Below are 14,139 nucleotides of genomic sequence, written 5' to 3' on the forward strand. Positions count from 1 at the left end.
AAAGGAACAGCAGATCAAGACAGGAAAGAAGTACTTCTTTTTTGGTAAGGGAGCACAGGTGAATTCCCAGGGTGCAAACATTTTCCTGCTCCTACTCACAAGTGACAAAAGGTGTAATGTTTTTCATGGGTGAGGGCAGAAAATGTTGGCCAACACCTCCCTCCAATTGGCTGAGTCATTCTGTCATCTTTTAAGCTGAAAAGATTGATAAATTTGACATAAGGTGTATTTTATTTACTTACATCGGTCTGAACCATTTGTTGGCGTTGATTGCGGATTCTTGCCACAAACTCAAAAACGTCAACTTTTTGCTCGACATGCATCATGTCAATCATAGCATCGATTACTATGAATGTGCCTGTACGACCCACACCAGCACTTAAGAAGAAAGGAAACGCAACAGGAATTAGGAGGAAAATGATGAAACATATTGCAGTAACTTTTTTGGACTTGGCAATCCTTCTTCTGAAGTCTTACTCCCAATATTTCTGATTTTCTTTGTCTTCCTTACTTATATTGCAAGCACTATGACAGGTCAGAGCAGACTCTCTCCACTACGTTTAGTGGCAGTATCAACATCTCCTGCATTTAGTTTATTGTGAGACAGGACCCCCTATTTAGGCAATGCTTCCGTCTTAACAACACAGGAGTAGGGATCGCCAAGCAATCCCACCCTCCGTGTTTATGTAAAAAACATGTATGGGTCCTTTGCAAATATGGCTGCATGCTCAAAGGCTTTCTCGCAACCTGGAATAATAACAATAACAATAACAATAATTTATTATTTATACCCTGCCCATCTGGCTGGGCGGCTTCCAAAAAATATTAAAATACTGTAATACATCAAACATTAAAAGCTTCCCTAAACAAGGCTGCCTTCAGATGTCTTCTAAAAGTATGGTAGTTGTTGTTCTCTTTGACATCTGGTGGGAGGGTATTCCACAGGGAGGGTGCCACTACCGAGAAGGCCCTCTGCCTGGTTCCCTGTAACTTGGCTTCTCACAATGAGGGAACCGCCAGAAGGCCCTCAGTGGTGGACCTCAGTATCCGGGTAGAATGATGGGGGTGGAGACGCTCCTTCAGGTATACTGGGCCAAGGCCGTTTAGGGCTTTAAAGGTCAGCACCAACACTTTGAATTGTGCTCGGAAACGTACTGGGAATCCTGCCCAGTTGTGAGACAGTCTTTTTGCAAAGGTCCCAAGGCAACAGGGTTTCATTCTTTGTCCAGGGCTACTTCGCATTGACTCACAGCAAGAAGTCTGAATGAACATAAATAAATCTAAGTTGGGATAGAAACCCAAAGTAGCTCAGATTCAAGTAACCATTGGACCATACCCATAAGTAATATTGAATCTACTTCCTGCTGCTTATGGCCAAATTACATAATGTGGGGTTCACTGTGCCTTTAATTGCAAGTGTGCTGCGATCACACATATTGTAGTACAATTTACAGTGACAAATCGGCTGCGTAGGCAGGGGCTACTGAAACCTCCCTGCTGCTTTCTGCTCTTCCACGTAGAGCCATCCTTCAGCTGCTGTTCTTCTAGCAGCTGGACTCACTTCGGTATCTGTGTGGAAAATTATCCCATGGGATGGGCTAAGGAGGGGAAATCAGGAGGTAAGACAAGGGCTCCCTCCTCCACCCACTCTTTTCACTTTAAGACACACTTTGCACATCCTCAAGTTAACTACTTTAGGATCTTGAACTTGAGACTCACCTTTTATTTTTAACTAGCAACTATGCTGGCCTTATAAAGAGCTAAATACAGTCTTACCTAGGATCCCGAATGCCTTGCGAGTCGAATGTTTTGGCTTCCAAACGCTGCAAACCCGGAAGTGAGTGTTCCGGTTTGTGAACGGTCTTTGGAACCCGAACATCTGACGCGGCTTCCGATTGGCTGCAGGCACTTTCTGCAGCCAATCGGAAGCCGTGCCTTGGTTTCCAAACGTTTTGGAAGTCAAACGGACTTCCAGAACAATTCCGTTCGACTTCTGAGGTAACACTGTATACTGAATTGAATTCTAAAATACCATTTTGACACCAATATGAACATTAGATATAAAAATGTACAGTATTGATTTACTGTGAAATGCTAAAATACTGTCCTAGTGCAGTGTTTCCCAACCTTTTTTGGGCAAAGGCACACTTGTTTCATGAAAAAAATCTCGAGGCACACCACCATTAGAAAATGTTTAAAAAATTAACTCTGCGCCTATATTGACTATATATAAAGTAATTCTCTTTAATAGGAATCAAATAAACACAAAGAAAGTAAATCCTATGAGAAAATCCTATGAGAGAAGAGAGCAAATGTTATTAGAAGCTGGGGAAATATCCATGTAAACGTAACAGATTCAAATACTTAAAAGGAGGTGCTGAGCCCTTGACATATGCCTGTAAAAAGGTTGTTGTTGGCGTTGTTAATTGAATTAGTATTCAGCCTTTCAACCCAAACATCTCCAGGGCAGTAATGTAGCTGGCATGAGTCTGATTTAAATTGTGCTTATACTGTGAATCTAAATTCAATTTCATTTATAATGAATTGATTTATTATTTATTAAAGTATTTAGGCTGCCTTTCGGGATAAAGAAATACCCACAGAGTGGTTTGCAATGCAATGCATTGCAATAAATAAAATAAAATAAAATAAAATAAAATCTATTTAAAGCTCCACAAAGGTTATGTGGGACACTGTTCAAACTCTTTGTGATTAGGATTTCAATAATTTCCTGATAGTCCAGTTCTCTGTATTTCCCAGGTGATCCTTATTTCACCTGGCCTTGGCTTTCCTTGTGCTGACTATCCATTTTCTTTCATAGTATGGGAAGAGACTGTCCGCCCAAACAAGCCCAACTGCTGCCTGCTTTACAGAACCTCCTGGATGACTACGGATTTGTGTCACTGCCCATTTCCATGAAAGATTTATTCATGCATTTTGCACAATGCCACAATCCCACATGCAACTTTTAAAAAGGATAATAAAGGATGATCTGCATGACTGCCTTGGCAAGCGCAATACCTGCCAGGCTCAACGGCCGGTCTCGCGCTGCCGCTTCCCGCGCTCTCAAGGACCCGGGAGGAGGAAGGCGTGAAGGGAATCCCGAAGGCGCGAAAACATCGCGCATGCGCAGGCCTTCCGCCTGCGACAGCCCAGTAGGCCGGCCGAAGCGAGCGGCGATGGGATGTGGGAGCTCGCTCGCTCGCCGCCCCGCGTGTGCCTATGTGGGGCACGTTACAGCCCCGTGACGTCAGCGCCACGCAGGCAGCCAGGCAGGCAGACGGCGAGAGCCCCGCGCTGGGCGGCCTCTCCTCGCCGCCGCCGCCCCGCCTCTCGCCGCCCGACTCGCCCGCCTCCCTCCCACGGCACACCAGGCAACGTCTCGCGGCACACTAGTGTGCCGCTGAACACCGGTTGGGAAACACTGGCCTAGTGTTTAATAGCACAACCACTAGAGGGAGCATGGTTGCTTCTGATTAATGATAACTCAAATGATTTTCAGCCTTCCTTTCAGAGGAAAAGGGCCTGGCATCCTGTGCTAGGCATAAATGTTCCTCTGGTATCCTATTATTTTATTTCGGTTTGTTGTTCTTGTGATGTCATATTCCAGCTTTCTAAATCATAACTTATTTCCTTAGACCCTTTCCCATTTATTATATATACACACAAAAAAGTTTATCAGCGATACCACTTCTTCTAAGCATCCTGGTACAAGTTGTACAAAGAGCATTTTTATATTTTGATTGGGCGTTGATTACTTTCAAGTGTGTTTTAAGAATGCATGAATCACCCATGCTTCCTCCTCCATCAGACTCAAACTGCCTTCCCCTACCTCCTTCATGGTACTGGTAGCTACATAGACTGCTAAGAATACAACTACATTACTACAAAGAGCTTGTTCCTTTTCCTGTTCCATCGCTATCCTTTTTCACTTCTGTGCCATATCTAAGCTTGCGGCAGTGACTGTATTGTTTTCTTAACCTAGAAAACTGCTGGTACTTTATGAATATATTTATGCTGATAGTAAAGTTTTGAACGATGGGCTATTTTTAAAATTGTAAAAAAGATTCCTGAAGGGAGATTTGCACAAGCTTATCTTGGCATAAGTCACAACAAATGGTCCGTCTCTCAAAATGGAAAAGGGGACAAATTAATCCCTGCTGATGAATAACTAAGGAGAAACCTTTGCTTTTTTTTCACAGGTGATACAATACGGATAATAATCATCATCAAGAAGAAGCCAGTTTCCTGATACTAGTTCTGATGTTGGCTTGTTCTGCTTTTTCTCAGAGACCCTAGTAGGAAAAGCCCACATTAAGGAGACACTTGTTGCTTAAGCACGCAAAAATTGATTTTGCCCACTTCCTGTTAGGCCACCCCAAGGTAAGTTTTCATGGGTATGTGTGTGTACCTGCATATTTATACATACACATACCTGCAGTGAACCACAATTGGTCCAGCATGTGCAGGATTCAATGATTTTACTTTCTTTAGGAATTTGAGCATTCCAATAGGTGTGAAAGGCACTCCAAAATCAGGCCAGCTGGTGAAATGAAGCTGTGTCACAAGCCTGGGAGCTTTGCAGCCATCAGAAACCTGCTAGAGAGCCAGAAACAGAATATGAGTATGACCATTGATTTCTTTGGCTAAAATCAGCAAACAATCCAGTTAGTGTGACCGATCCCTCCCTCTTCAGACATCAGCAATAGCAGCCTAGACTAAGAATTAATTTAAAATGTTCAGTATATAAAGAGAATTACAGAGTCACTCAGCTGCCAGCAAAAAGCATAGAAACTGCAAGTCATAAGCATATTCCATGACCTTGCATGTTGTGCTCACTTAGAACTTAGTATTCATGCACCCACATTTCCCCTTCTTTCAGCAAGAGTTATTGTGGGGACACCTTAACCTGTAAGCACCCCTGGCCTGAGACTGGCAAGTGGATGGGGAACGATTTACCCCAATTGGAGCTAGAGACACTTCGCTCCCAAAAGAAGCTTCAGAGAACAGAGAGCTACTAGAGCCTTCGGTGTTTAATGGCAACATGAAAACAAAAACTACATGCAGAATGCCAAATGAAATCTCACTTCGGGCACAGTTTAATAAAATGTAAGTATTGAGTAGAGCTAAGTTTTCATCTGACAAAAACAGTTTTCACTCAACAAAAACAGACAATTCCAAGTACGTATTTTAGAGGTTAAAAATAGATCAGGAATGTTTTCCAGTTATGAGAAATATTAAATGGGGTCTATAACTTACTGACTGAATACAAAACTTCCGAATAGTATAATCCACAAGAACTATACAGTCCTCCACAGAAACTCGGATGTTTCCATAAGTCCAGCATCCCTGATCAGGCCAGTACTGGAAACACTTGTCCTGTGCAAATGTAAAGAACACACACAGTCACTTCAAGCTGCAATATATGCCCCTCAAATAACTGAGCTGTACTATAAAGCTGTACAATTATTTTGAGTCTATTTAAAGTATGCTTTTTAAAATTCTAAAACTGAAACTGACACCGCCTAACTATATTAATAGTGAGTTATGAAATATAATAGGACCAAAAATTCATTAAGGTATGACTTCACCCCCCTATGATTTCTAAAAGCCCGTTTCTCCAGGTTGCAGGATGCAATAATTTCAATCCAGAGCCATTTGTAGCCAATGGTTACATGACATTCTTTTAAAAATCTATACTGCATACAATGAGAGAATTGTTGAGAACTCTGTCAACATTTCTCTATGAATGCCAGGAGAGGTCATCCTTGAGCAATAAAAGTTGCATGCTTCTCAGTGACCGAGATATATTTATTTTGTTAGCATCTGTATTGGAATTGCCTTTAGATGTTTTTCTTGTCTTACTGCTTGGGTTTGCCACCTTGGGCTCTTTGGGAGGAAGAGTGGGATATAAATTTAAAAATTATTACTATTATAATTTTCTGCTTTCCAAACACACCTTATTCACTTTTAATTAGCTACCTAAAAAGCACAACAGGAAATGAATATGCACACGAATACGCTCCAGCCATCATCTTCTACCCTGCTGCAGATGTGCTGGGAAATTTCATATTGTATTTTATGAAATCAGTTTTATTCTAGGAACTAGTAATTGGGCTGGAAGGTAAGCTGGAGCCTGAAAGTCCATCTAGCATTCCAGGAAAGATAACGAAATTTGGCAGTGGATTAGGGAAGAGAAAAATGCAGTCAAACAATTCTCAGCCATTCCTGCCCCCCACAACACATGGCTACTAGTCATAATAACTATGCTGTGCCCACAACACTGGAGGCAGTAATGTTTCTGAATACCAGTTGCTGGAAATTGCAGGAGGGAAGAGTGTTCTTGCGTTCAAGTCCTGCTTGAAGGTTTCCCACAGGCATCTGACTGGCCACTGTGGGAACAGGATGCTAGATGGGCCATTGGCCTGATCCAGCAGCCTCTTCTTGACTTCTTACACAAATTACTATCTTAAAAGACGTTTTCCTAACCCTATGCAAGTGTATATTCCCAGGTGGAAAATAGATGCAGAATAAATAATACATATTTTCCTACCAATGAAAACTATGTGCAGTGGACGCTCGGGTTGTGAATGTGATCTGTGCGGGATGCACGTTTGCAACCCGCAGTGACGCGTCTGCGCACGCGAGTTGCAATTCGGAGCTTCTGCGCATGCGCAAAGCGTGAATTAGCACTTCTGCACATGCGCGACCACTGAAACCCAGAAGTAACCCGTTTCAGTGCTTCTGGGTTTCGGCGGTCTGCAACCCGAAAAAACGCAACTTGAAGCGTCTGTAACCCGAGGTATGACTGTATCTCTAAAGGTAATTCACAACTGCCATAAACCAGGGCTAAAGCCCGAACATTCACATTTGACTGAAAACATGATTCAGAAATGACACACAGACACCATTAAGTTTCTCAGTTAGTCACCAATTATTTGCTCAGAAGTAAAGAAAGTTTAGTTAAGCCAGCATGCTGCAGCGATTGTGTCAGAAACCCCAGACTTATTAAAAAACTCGGAACAGGAAGTGGTAACATTAGTAACAGTCTTGTGAGTTATGGGAAAACTCCAAACAGTATGAGGGGAAATATTTTCAAAATGTGTCCTACCTCTTTTCTCTCTTTCACATTTGTTAACATGACAATAGTTGCAGACTTTTGTTCCCATATCATCCTCCAGAAATCATTTACAGTGTCTTGTTTAGGGCCTACACATACAACACAGCTATTTAATCAAAAACTATGATGACCACAAACAATACTACTGTACTGTTAAAAAGGAAAAGGGTAAAAATATTTATTTCCTTTATTTAAAAATATCTCATCGATAATAATGTTCAAAGCAGTTCACAAGATTTAAAACCAACCAAATAATTCCACAATAAATACTAAAGCAGTAGCAATGCTGCCCAGAAGCAAAATTGTCAAACAAAAGCCCAGGCAAATAAATCTGTCTTCATCTAGCACCTAAATAATGCTAGCATATGTGTCATGCATACAAATGTAGACAGGCTATCCAAAGAGGCAGCAAAGGTCCTGTCTAATCTCAGAAGATAGGGCACTCAGTGTAGGGCCTCCAAATATGATGTAATGGGTAACTTCATAGAGGACAAGGCTGCACTTTCATTAGATGGAAATGGTCTGATAACAAATCCATGTGCTTCCCATATTTACTGTATGTTTAAAGCGGAGCTATGCATCTTAATGCAGCTTATTAAAAAATAGCATTTCTCACAAAATAGAGATATTACATAAGAGGAATGATGTCATTGTGACCATGCTATCTTTCATTGTCCAAAATCTCCCTTTCATTTTGACTTGGGGTGCTTCTAGATGGCAACTTCTCACACAACTGGAGCACCAGCAGGAGATGGGCGGAGACGGGACAAGGCAGGGACTTTGTAGAAGATGTAATTCCTCATGTGGAAGGTTGGCAAAGTGGTGGTTAATTTCTCACTACTGTTGCCTGGCTGCTCACACCTTTTCCCGATGTGCTATATAGGGCTCAGCCTTGGGCCTGGCTGCCTGTTGATGTAATTTGGAGAAATGGATGAAATTGCACTAAGTGCTTAGTCCATGTCTTGAGCAGCCCATCCTTCAAGTCTGGGTTCTGAGTTCTGAGTTAGCATGCCAGCTGCAATGGATGGCATAGAAACAGTCCAAGGCTAAATGCCTGGAGCAGGGCTACTCACCTACCCTCCCTTTTCTCTAAGGAATGTGTGAACATGCAGAGTGGGGTATAAAGCCAAAGCTGTATTCAAAAAGCTCTTTAAAATCTGACTGCCTAAGCATAAGGGTAAATTCTGAAGAACACATTTGCTGAAATTGCTTTGTACATGCAGATGTTTAAAGCAAAACATTTAAAAAGAGAAATGGATGAAATACAGTGGTACCCCGCAAGACGAACGCCTCGCAAGACGGAAAACCCGCTAGACGAAAGGGTTTTCCGTTTTGGAGGCGCTTCGCAAAACGAATTTCCCTATGGGCTTGCTTCGCAAGACGAAAGCCCATAGGGAAATCTCCAGGGACCTCTTTTAAATGCTAGCGGTGGGGAGCAAAGCCTTCCCCCCCCTTCAGAAGAGGTCCAGGAAGGCTGGCGGGGGCCGAAAGGCTTTGCTCCCCAGCGCCAGCATTTTAAAAGCAGTCCGGGATAGCAGGGAAGCGCTTCCCGCTATCCCGGACGGCTTTTGAAGGCAGGAGAGGCATGCCGGCAAGTCTCCGCCAGCAGCGGCACCGCTGCCGCTGTTGGCGGAGCACTCCGCGAAGCCTGCGCGGGCTAATGTCAGCGCGCGCAGGCTTCGGCATGCGGGCAAGTCTCCGCCGGCAGCGGCAGCGGTGCCGCTGCCAGCGGAGCGCTCCGCAAAGCCTGCACGCGCTGACATTAGCGCGCGCAGGCTTCGGCTTGCGGGCAAGTCTCCGCCAGCAGCGGCAGCGGTGCCGCTGCTGGCGGAGCGCTCCGCGAAGCCTGCACGCGCTGACATTAGCGCGCGCAGGCTTCCGCCTGCGGGCAAGTCTCCGCCAGCAGCGGCAGCGGTGCCGCTGCTGGCGGAGCGCTCCGCAAAGCCTGCGCGCGCTAATGTCAGCGCGCGCAGGCTTCGGCATGCCGGCAGAGGTCCGCGAAGCCTTGGCCGGACAGCTTTTGAAGGCAGGCGGGGGGAGCAAAGACTTTCGCCCCCGCCAGCCTTCAGAAGAGGTCCAGGACCTCTTCTGAAGGCTTGCGGGGGGCAAAAGTCTTTGTCCCCCCTGCCTGCCTTCCCAGGGGCTTTTAAATCGCCCCGGACAGCGGAGAAGTCCTCCGCTGTCCCGGGGCGATTTTAAAATGCCGCCCGCCAGCATTTTAAGATCGCCCCGGACAGCGGAGAAGTCCTCCGCTGTCCCGGGGTTTTTTAAAATGCTGGGGGTGGGAAGAAAAGCCCTTGTCCCCCCCCCCCAGCCTTCAGAAGAGGTCCGGGGACAGACTGTCCCCGGACCTGGTCTGAAGTCGGTTTCCCTAGGAACGCATTAATTGATTTTCAATGCATTCCTATGGGAAACCGTGCATCGCAAGACGAAAAAACCGCAAGACGAAGAGAATTGCGGAACGAATTAATTTCGTCTTGCGAGGCACCACTGTAATGGAGATACCTTGAGCTGCTATAAATTTATTCTTTTCCTTGTAGCCCTGGAGGGGAAAAAATGTACACAGTTGTCTTTTAAACTTACGCTCTTACAATATGAATTTCAAAACTGTCAATGTGCTGCTTGCTTAACAAATTTAAAAAGTAATTTAAAAAGAAATCTATTCACTTACATCTATATATGAAGCATTGATGTAATCTGAACACTGAAGTCCACCTATTTGCGTTAAAACTACCCTGGAATGGTCGTCTGTAAAGAACAAACATACACAATTAGAAGCTCCTTTGGCAAATATAGATACAGTGCTGACAACCTTCTGAAACACATTGTTTTCTTCTCAGCAACAAAACAAACTCTAAAAACATTATTCTGCCTGATGAATACCTTAAGCCAATAGCGACACCATTTGATTTATTAAATTTGTATACCACCCTTCATCCGAGTATCCCAGGACAGTTCACAACACAAAAATGCAAAATGAGAATACATAATAAACACAAAACAAAACAAAAACCATTAATGAGACCATGAAACAAAATCAAATTTACTGATGAATTCTACTTCAGCAGTTTTACTCCGCGGTCCACTTTTAAAGTTCCTTTCTCAAAGAATATTAACATTAAGTTTTCATCTAAGACTAAAATACCATCTCACTGTTTCGGAATGCAGCCATTTCTATTGTCAAATATTTGTCCATTTATAATTTTCATGTAGAGACTGACCTGTTTGTCTTACGCAGACAGAAGAAGGGCAGGTTAGAAGTGATACTTGTCCGGGATCAGCATATGAACAGCCTTAATATGGCTGATGCTATTACTGTTGCCTCCAGCAGCAACCAGCTAAAACCATGCCAATGTATCATCAGTGATGTACAGCCATCCTAAACAATTATATTTCTCTCTCACAGGCCTGGGGTGACAGGCCTTCCCTTGTTTACATTCAGCCCCTCGTGTAAAAAGGTGACCCAGCCTAACGGAGAGACAGAAGCCCTGGGACAGGGCACTGCTACAAACCCTGATACCAGCTCTGTCCCCAAATGCACTCAGGCAAAACTGTTACAGGACCTAATGGCATCAGATAAACACCAACAGGAACTCATTCATTCATGTGCAGTCACCCTATTCTCTTGACTGTAATTTATTTTAAATTGATTTTAATATTGTACTTTTAAATTGCTGCAGGTCATCTGAGGCCTTATGATGAAGGGCAAGAAAGAAATCAAAGCAACGATTGTCATCCTGGTATCACCTACCAACAAGGACAAAGCTGAAGGAGAACTCAGGAAGTTTGAGTCCATTTATTTAGACCATAATCAAACCATAATGGTTACCTCCCCAGTTATATATGTTTAGCAAAGGTTAGAAAAAACCATGTTATCAGTGTTGTGAATTGTCAATGTGATTATCTTAAATATACAGAGCCCACCCATGATGGGGGTGAAGAGTCCACCTCAGGTGGCAGAAGTGCAAGAGCTCCGTCCGCCTGCTTGTGCCGCCAATAGGGAGGTGTTCTGGCATGTGACATTGCCAAGCAAGTGGCAACACTTTGAGGAGTGCCCTGGCTTCCACCAAGTTTGGTGAGAGGTGGGAGTGGTGATGGCGGAAGTGGAGGAGGGGGAGAGGAGGCAATTCCTGTTTTGCCTCAGGTAGCAAAATGGGACAGGTCTCCACTGTAAATACGTTTAAGCTTAACACACAACAGTCACTGTACATCTTGGTCATTTGGCCGAAATGTTTACTATTTTTCACTTTATCCATGCGCATTTGTATCTGCCAACTGAGAATAGTACCAATGCATGGATCTGTTGAAGGAGACTCTAGTCGATAAAAGCTAGGGCTAAAGCTTGTAGCCTTTAGATGCCACAATACAGTTGTTTCTTTCTGCAACAAATTAAGATGGGTACTTGCATGGAAAACACTATTACTTTAATAAGAATTTGGTCCTTCCTAATATAAACCTTATTATTTATAATAAATCAACAAATCATTAATACTTACAAGGTAGTATGTTGGGATATCTGTTCTTTTCTCTGTTTTCCTCTTTATTTGCCATCTCAAGTGTTCCTTGCATATATCCAGGAGGTAATGACTACAGGAAAAATATGTAGTGTCAGTTCAAAACAGCATACTATAGTGAGTAGTTACATAGAGGAGATGGTTTAAGTAAAACAGTTGTATCCCATGGAGCTCAATAATGCCCACATGAAAAGGTTAACAAAATTCTTTGAATCCATCAACCCCAGGAATAAGTTCCAGTTTCAAAGAAAGATGTGTGTTTGTTGTTTGCACTGGCAACTTGAAATAACAATCTCAAAATGACTCATGTAGTGACCATGCCATTAAGAACTGAAGCATAAACATTGAAAATGAACGAGATTATCGAGTATGGATGAAGGACTCAAAATCCCAGTCATGTGAATCCAAAATAAGAAGTTCAAAATATGCAAGGCAATAGGACAATCAAAGTGTGTGTGTGATGTGATTAACTTAATGTGCTATGTTTTTAGAAATCTATTTCAATCCACATATAAATGCTCATTAGAAACTATAATGACTATAAACTTTTAAAGTTTTTAAAGAAGATATGTCTGCATAGAAATCCAGGTTCCAAATCCACACCAGGACCTTGTGCTTGTAATTTGTGGAAGAAAACTTGCACTCACTTACAATTTAAGTGACACATGTAGTTTGCGCCTTAGACATGCCCATCAAATACATAACATACCATCTGACCATCAACGCCAGAAGGCAGCGTTGATATTCACTAGGTTCATGTCCCAATCAATTAGGGCAGAAATGCACCTGGAGGCATGCTTCTATGGACAGATTTCCAGCTGCACTGGAAAGTGTGCACACCTGTACCACAATATATCCTTGGAGTCAAATCATTCAATCCTAGTAGGAATAAATACACTCTCTCTCAAGCCAGTAGTAACATGCAACACCTTGTTATACATCACTCTATCCGGACCAGGACTTCCGTGTTTTAAAATAGGGTTTCATGTAGTTTGCATTACTACATTTAAAATAGGTACATTGGTACATTCTTCCATTTTGGAGGCAGGGTAAATTACCATTAGAAAGTAATAAACATAATTAGTGAAGGAGAAGTTTTTTTTACTATGAAATCACCTAATATATTTAGGAGATCCACACTGTGCCAAGGCATCAGGATGTATTTAATTATTATTATTTATGATTTATTTATTTATAGACATGCAAAGATAAAACATTTAATTGACAGAGATGCACTATTACTTTTAAAAAGGCACATTTTAAGCATATAATCATAATAAAAACTGCTGACATGCAATCCTGACAATTATAGCCTCCTCCTATATTATAGCACTGCTGCATAACAGAGACGGTTTAATTGGCATTTGCTTTTTCACTTAGATGAACTCAAATCTAAACTAATGCTGTTCCTTCATTGCCATGGCTGCATCTATGAGACCTGATGTAAGGAGTAAGTTCAGCTTCACAGAACTGTTCATATGAGGTCAGAGAGCAAACCCAACATAGTATGTTCCTTTCTGCTAGTGAGCGAGCAGCCAGGAAAAAGAAAGCCTTGCTGTATGCAACCACAATGTAGCAGGAAACGAAAGAGCAAGCCTGCTTTACTGAACGAGGTGAGGATCGTATTTACAAGAAACCTTCAGCACCATTAAAAGCAGATATTTAGGGACTACTGCTAATAGGGAGCCAGAACTTGGGGGAAAGGTTCCTGAGTAGCAACATACACTCCTCTCTGGGTTGTGCTCAGATTAACAACATGCCTCTGCTTCCTCAAAATTGTCATATATTTTTTAATCGGTAGGAAGGTCAGGATATCACAGGTCACTGATTCGAAGGGGAAAGCTGTAGATTTCCCTAGGTATCTGAGAAGCTTCAGTTCTCTCCACATCCCATTCGCAAAGCGGCAAATAACAGCACAATGATGCACAGTTGCTACCACAATTCAGGCCTCAGCAAGATTCACGGATTTTCGGCACCTACCCATATGCCTGCACGCTATTCTGAGTTGTGGGATAGCTTGGTGATTATTTATCTCTTTTCTCCACAATAACTAGTTGCTAATCCCCATTTCTTGCAACAAGGCACTGTGGAGTGGGAAACTCCATAGCTTTTAAGGCAAAGGTCAGAATGTTTGATAGGAGATAGGATTTCGGAAAGTTGTGGCACACGGGACAGAATGTCGCTCAGATATGTAAGTATTGGGAGAAACTCCCTAGGTTTGGAGAATATGAACACCACTATGAAATGACATTGCTTTTTCTGCCTTTCCCCCTTCTTCAGTATTTCTACAGGAGAGAATTGCCAAGGCCCTTAATTGTTTATGCTGTAGCACAGTGGCTCTGTGTGTGCTGGAAATGATGTACAGGAACTTGGCACATGAGAACCTGGAGGGGTGGCTGAATGACCAGTCAGGATGGGCAGACTGGAAGCAAAGCTGCCCTGAACCTGAACCAGCCAGGTGGAGTAAAACTATGATGGTGTTTGCTCAATAGAGGCACCCTGCAG

The 14,139-nt window shown here is 42.9% G+C and overlaps 1 protein-coding gene across 1 annotated transcript in view; it reads right to left on the reverse strand.

Moving 5' to 3' along the window:
* Nucleotides 1–230: 230 nt before the first annotated feature.
* LOC308578096 (receptor-type tyrosine-protein phosphatase epsilon-like) overlaps nucleotides 231–14,139 on the reverse strand; it is a gene marked incomplete at its 3' end in the record, with an annotated part of 51,229 nt that continues 37,320 nt past the window's right edge. The window contains exons 6-12 of the mRNA XM_081178370.1: nucleotides 11,617–11,707; nucleotides 9,792–9,868; nucleotides 9,626–9,662; nucleotides 7,112–7,209; nucleotides 5,260–5,379; nucleotides 4,436–4,599; nucleotides 231–378 (exon numbers count right to left, since the gene is read on the reverse strand). Coding sequence (XP_081034496.1) covers nucleotides 231–378; nucleotides 4,436–4,599; nucleotides 5,260–5,379; nucleotides 7,112–7,209; nucleotides 9,626–9,662; nucleotides 9,792–9,868; nucleotides 11,617–11,707 — 735 coding nt within the window. The remainder of the gene's footprint in view (nucleotides 379–4,435; nucleotides 4,600–5,259; nucleotides 5,380–7,111; nucleotides 7,210–9,625; nucleotides 9,663–9,791; nucleotides 9,869–11,616; nucleotides 11,708–14,139) is intronic.

This window comes from Podarcis bocagei (assembly GCF_964188305.1).
Source record: "Podarcis bocagei genome assembly, chromosome: W".
Taxonomy (NCBI): domain Eukaryota; kingdom Metazoa; phylum Chordata; class Lepidosauria; order Squamata; family Lacertidae; genus Podarcis; species Podarcis bocagei.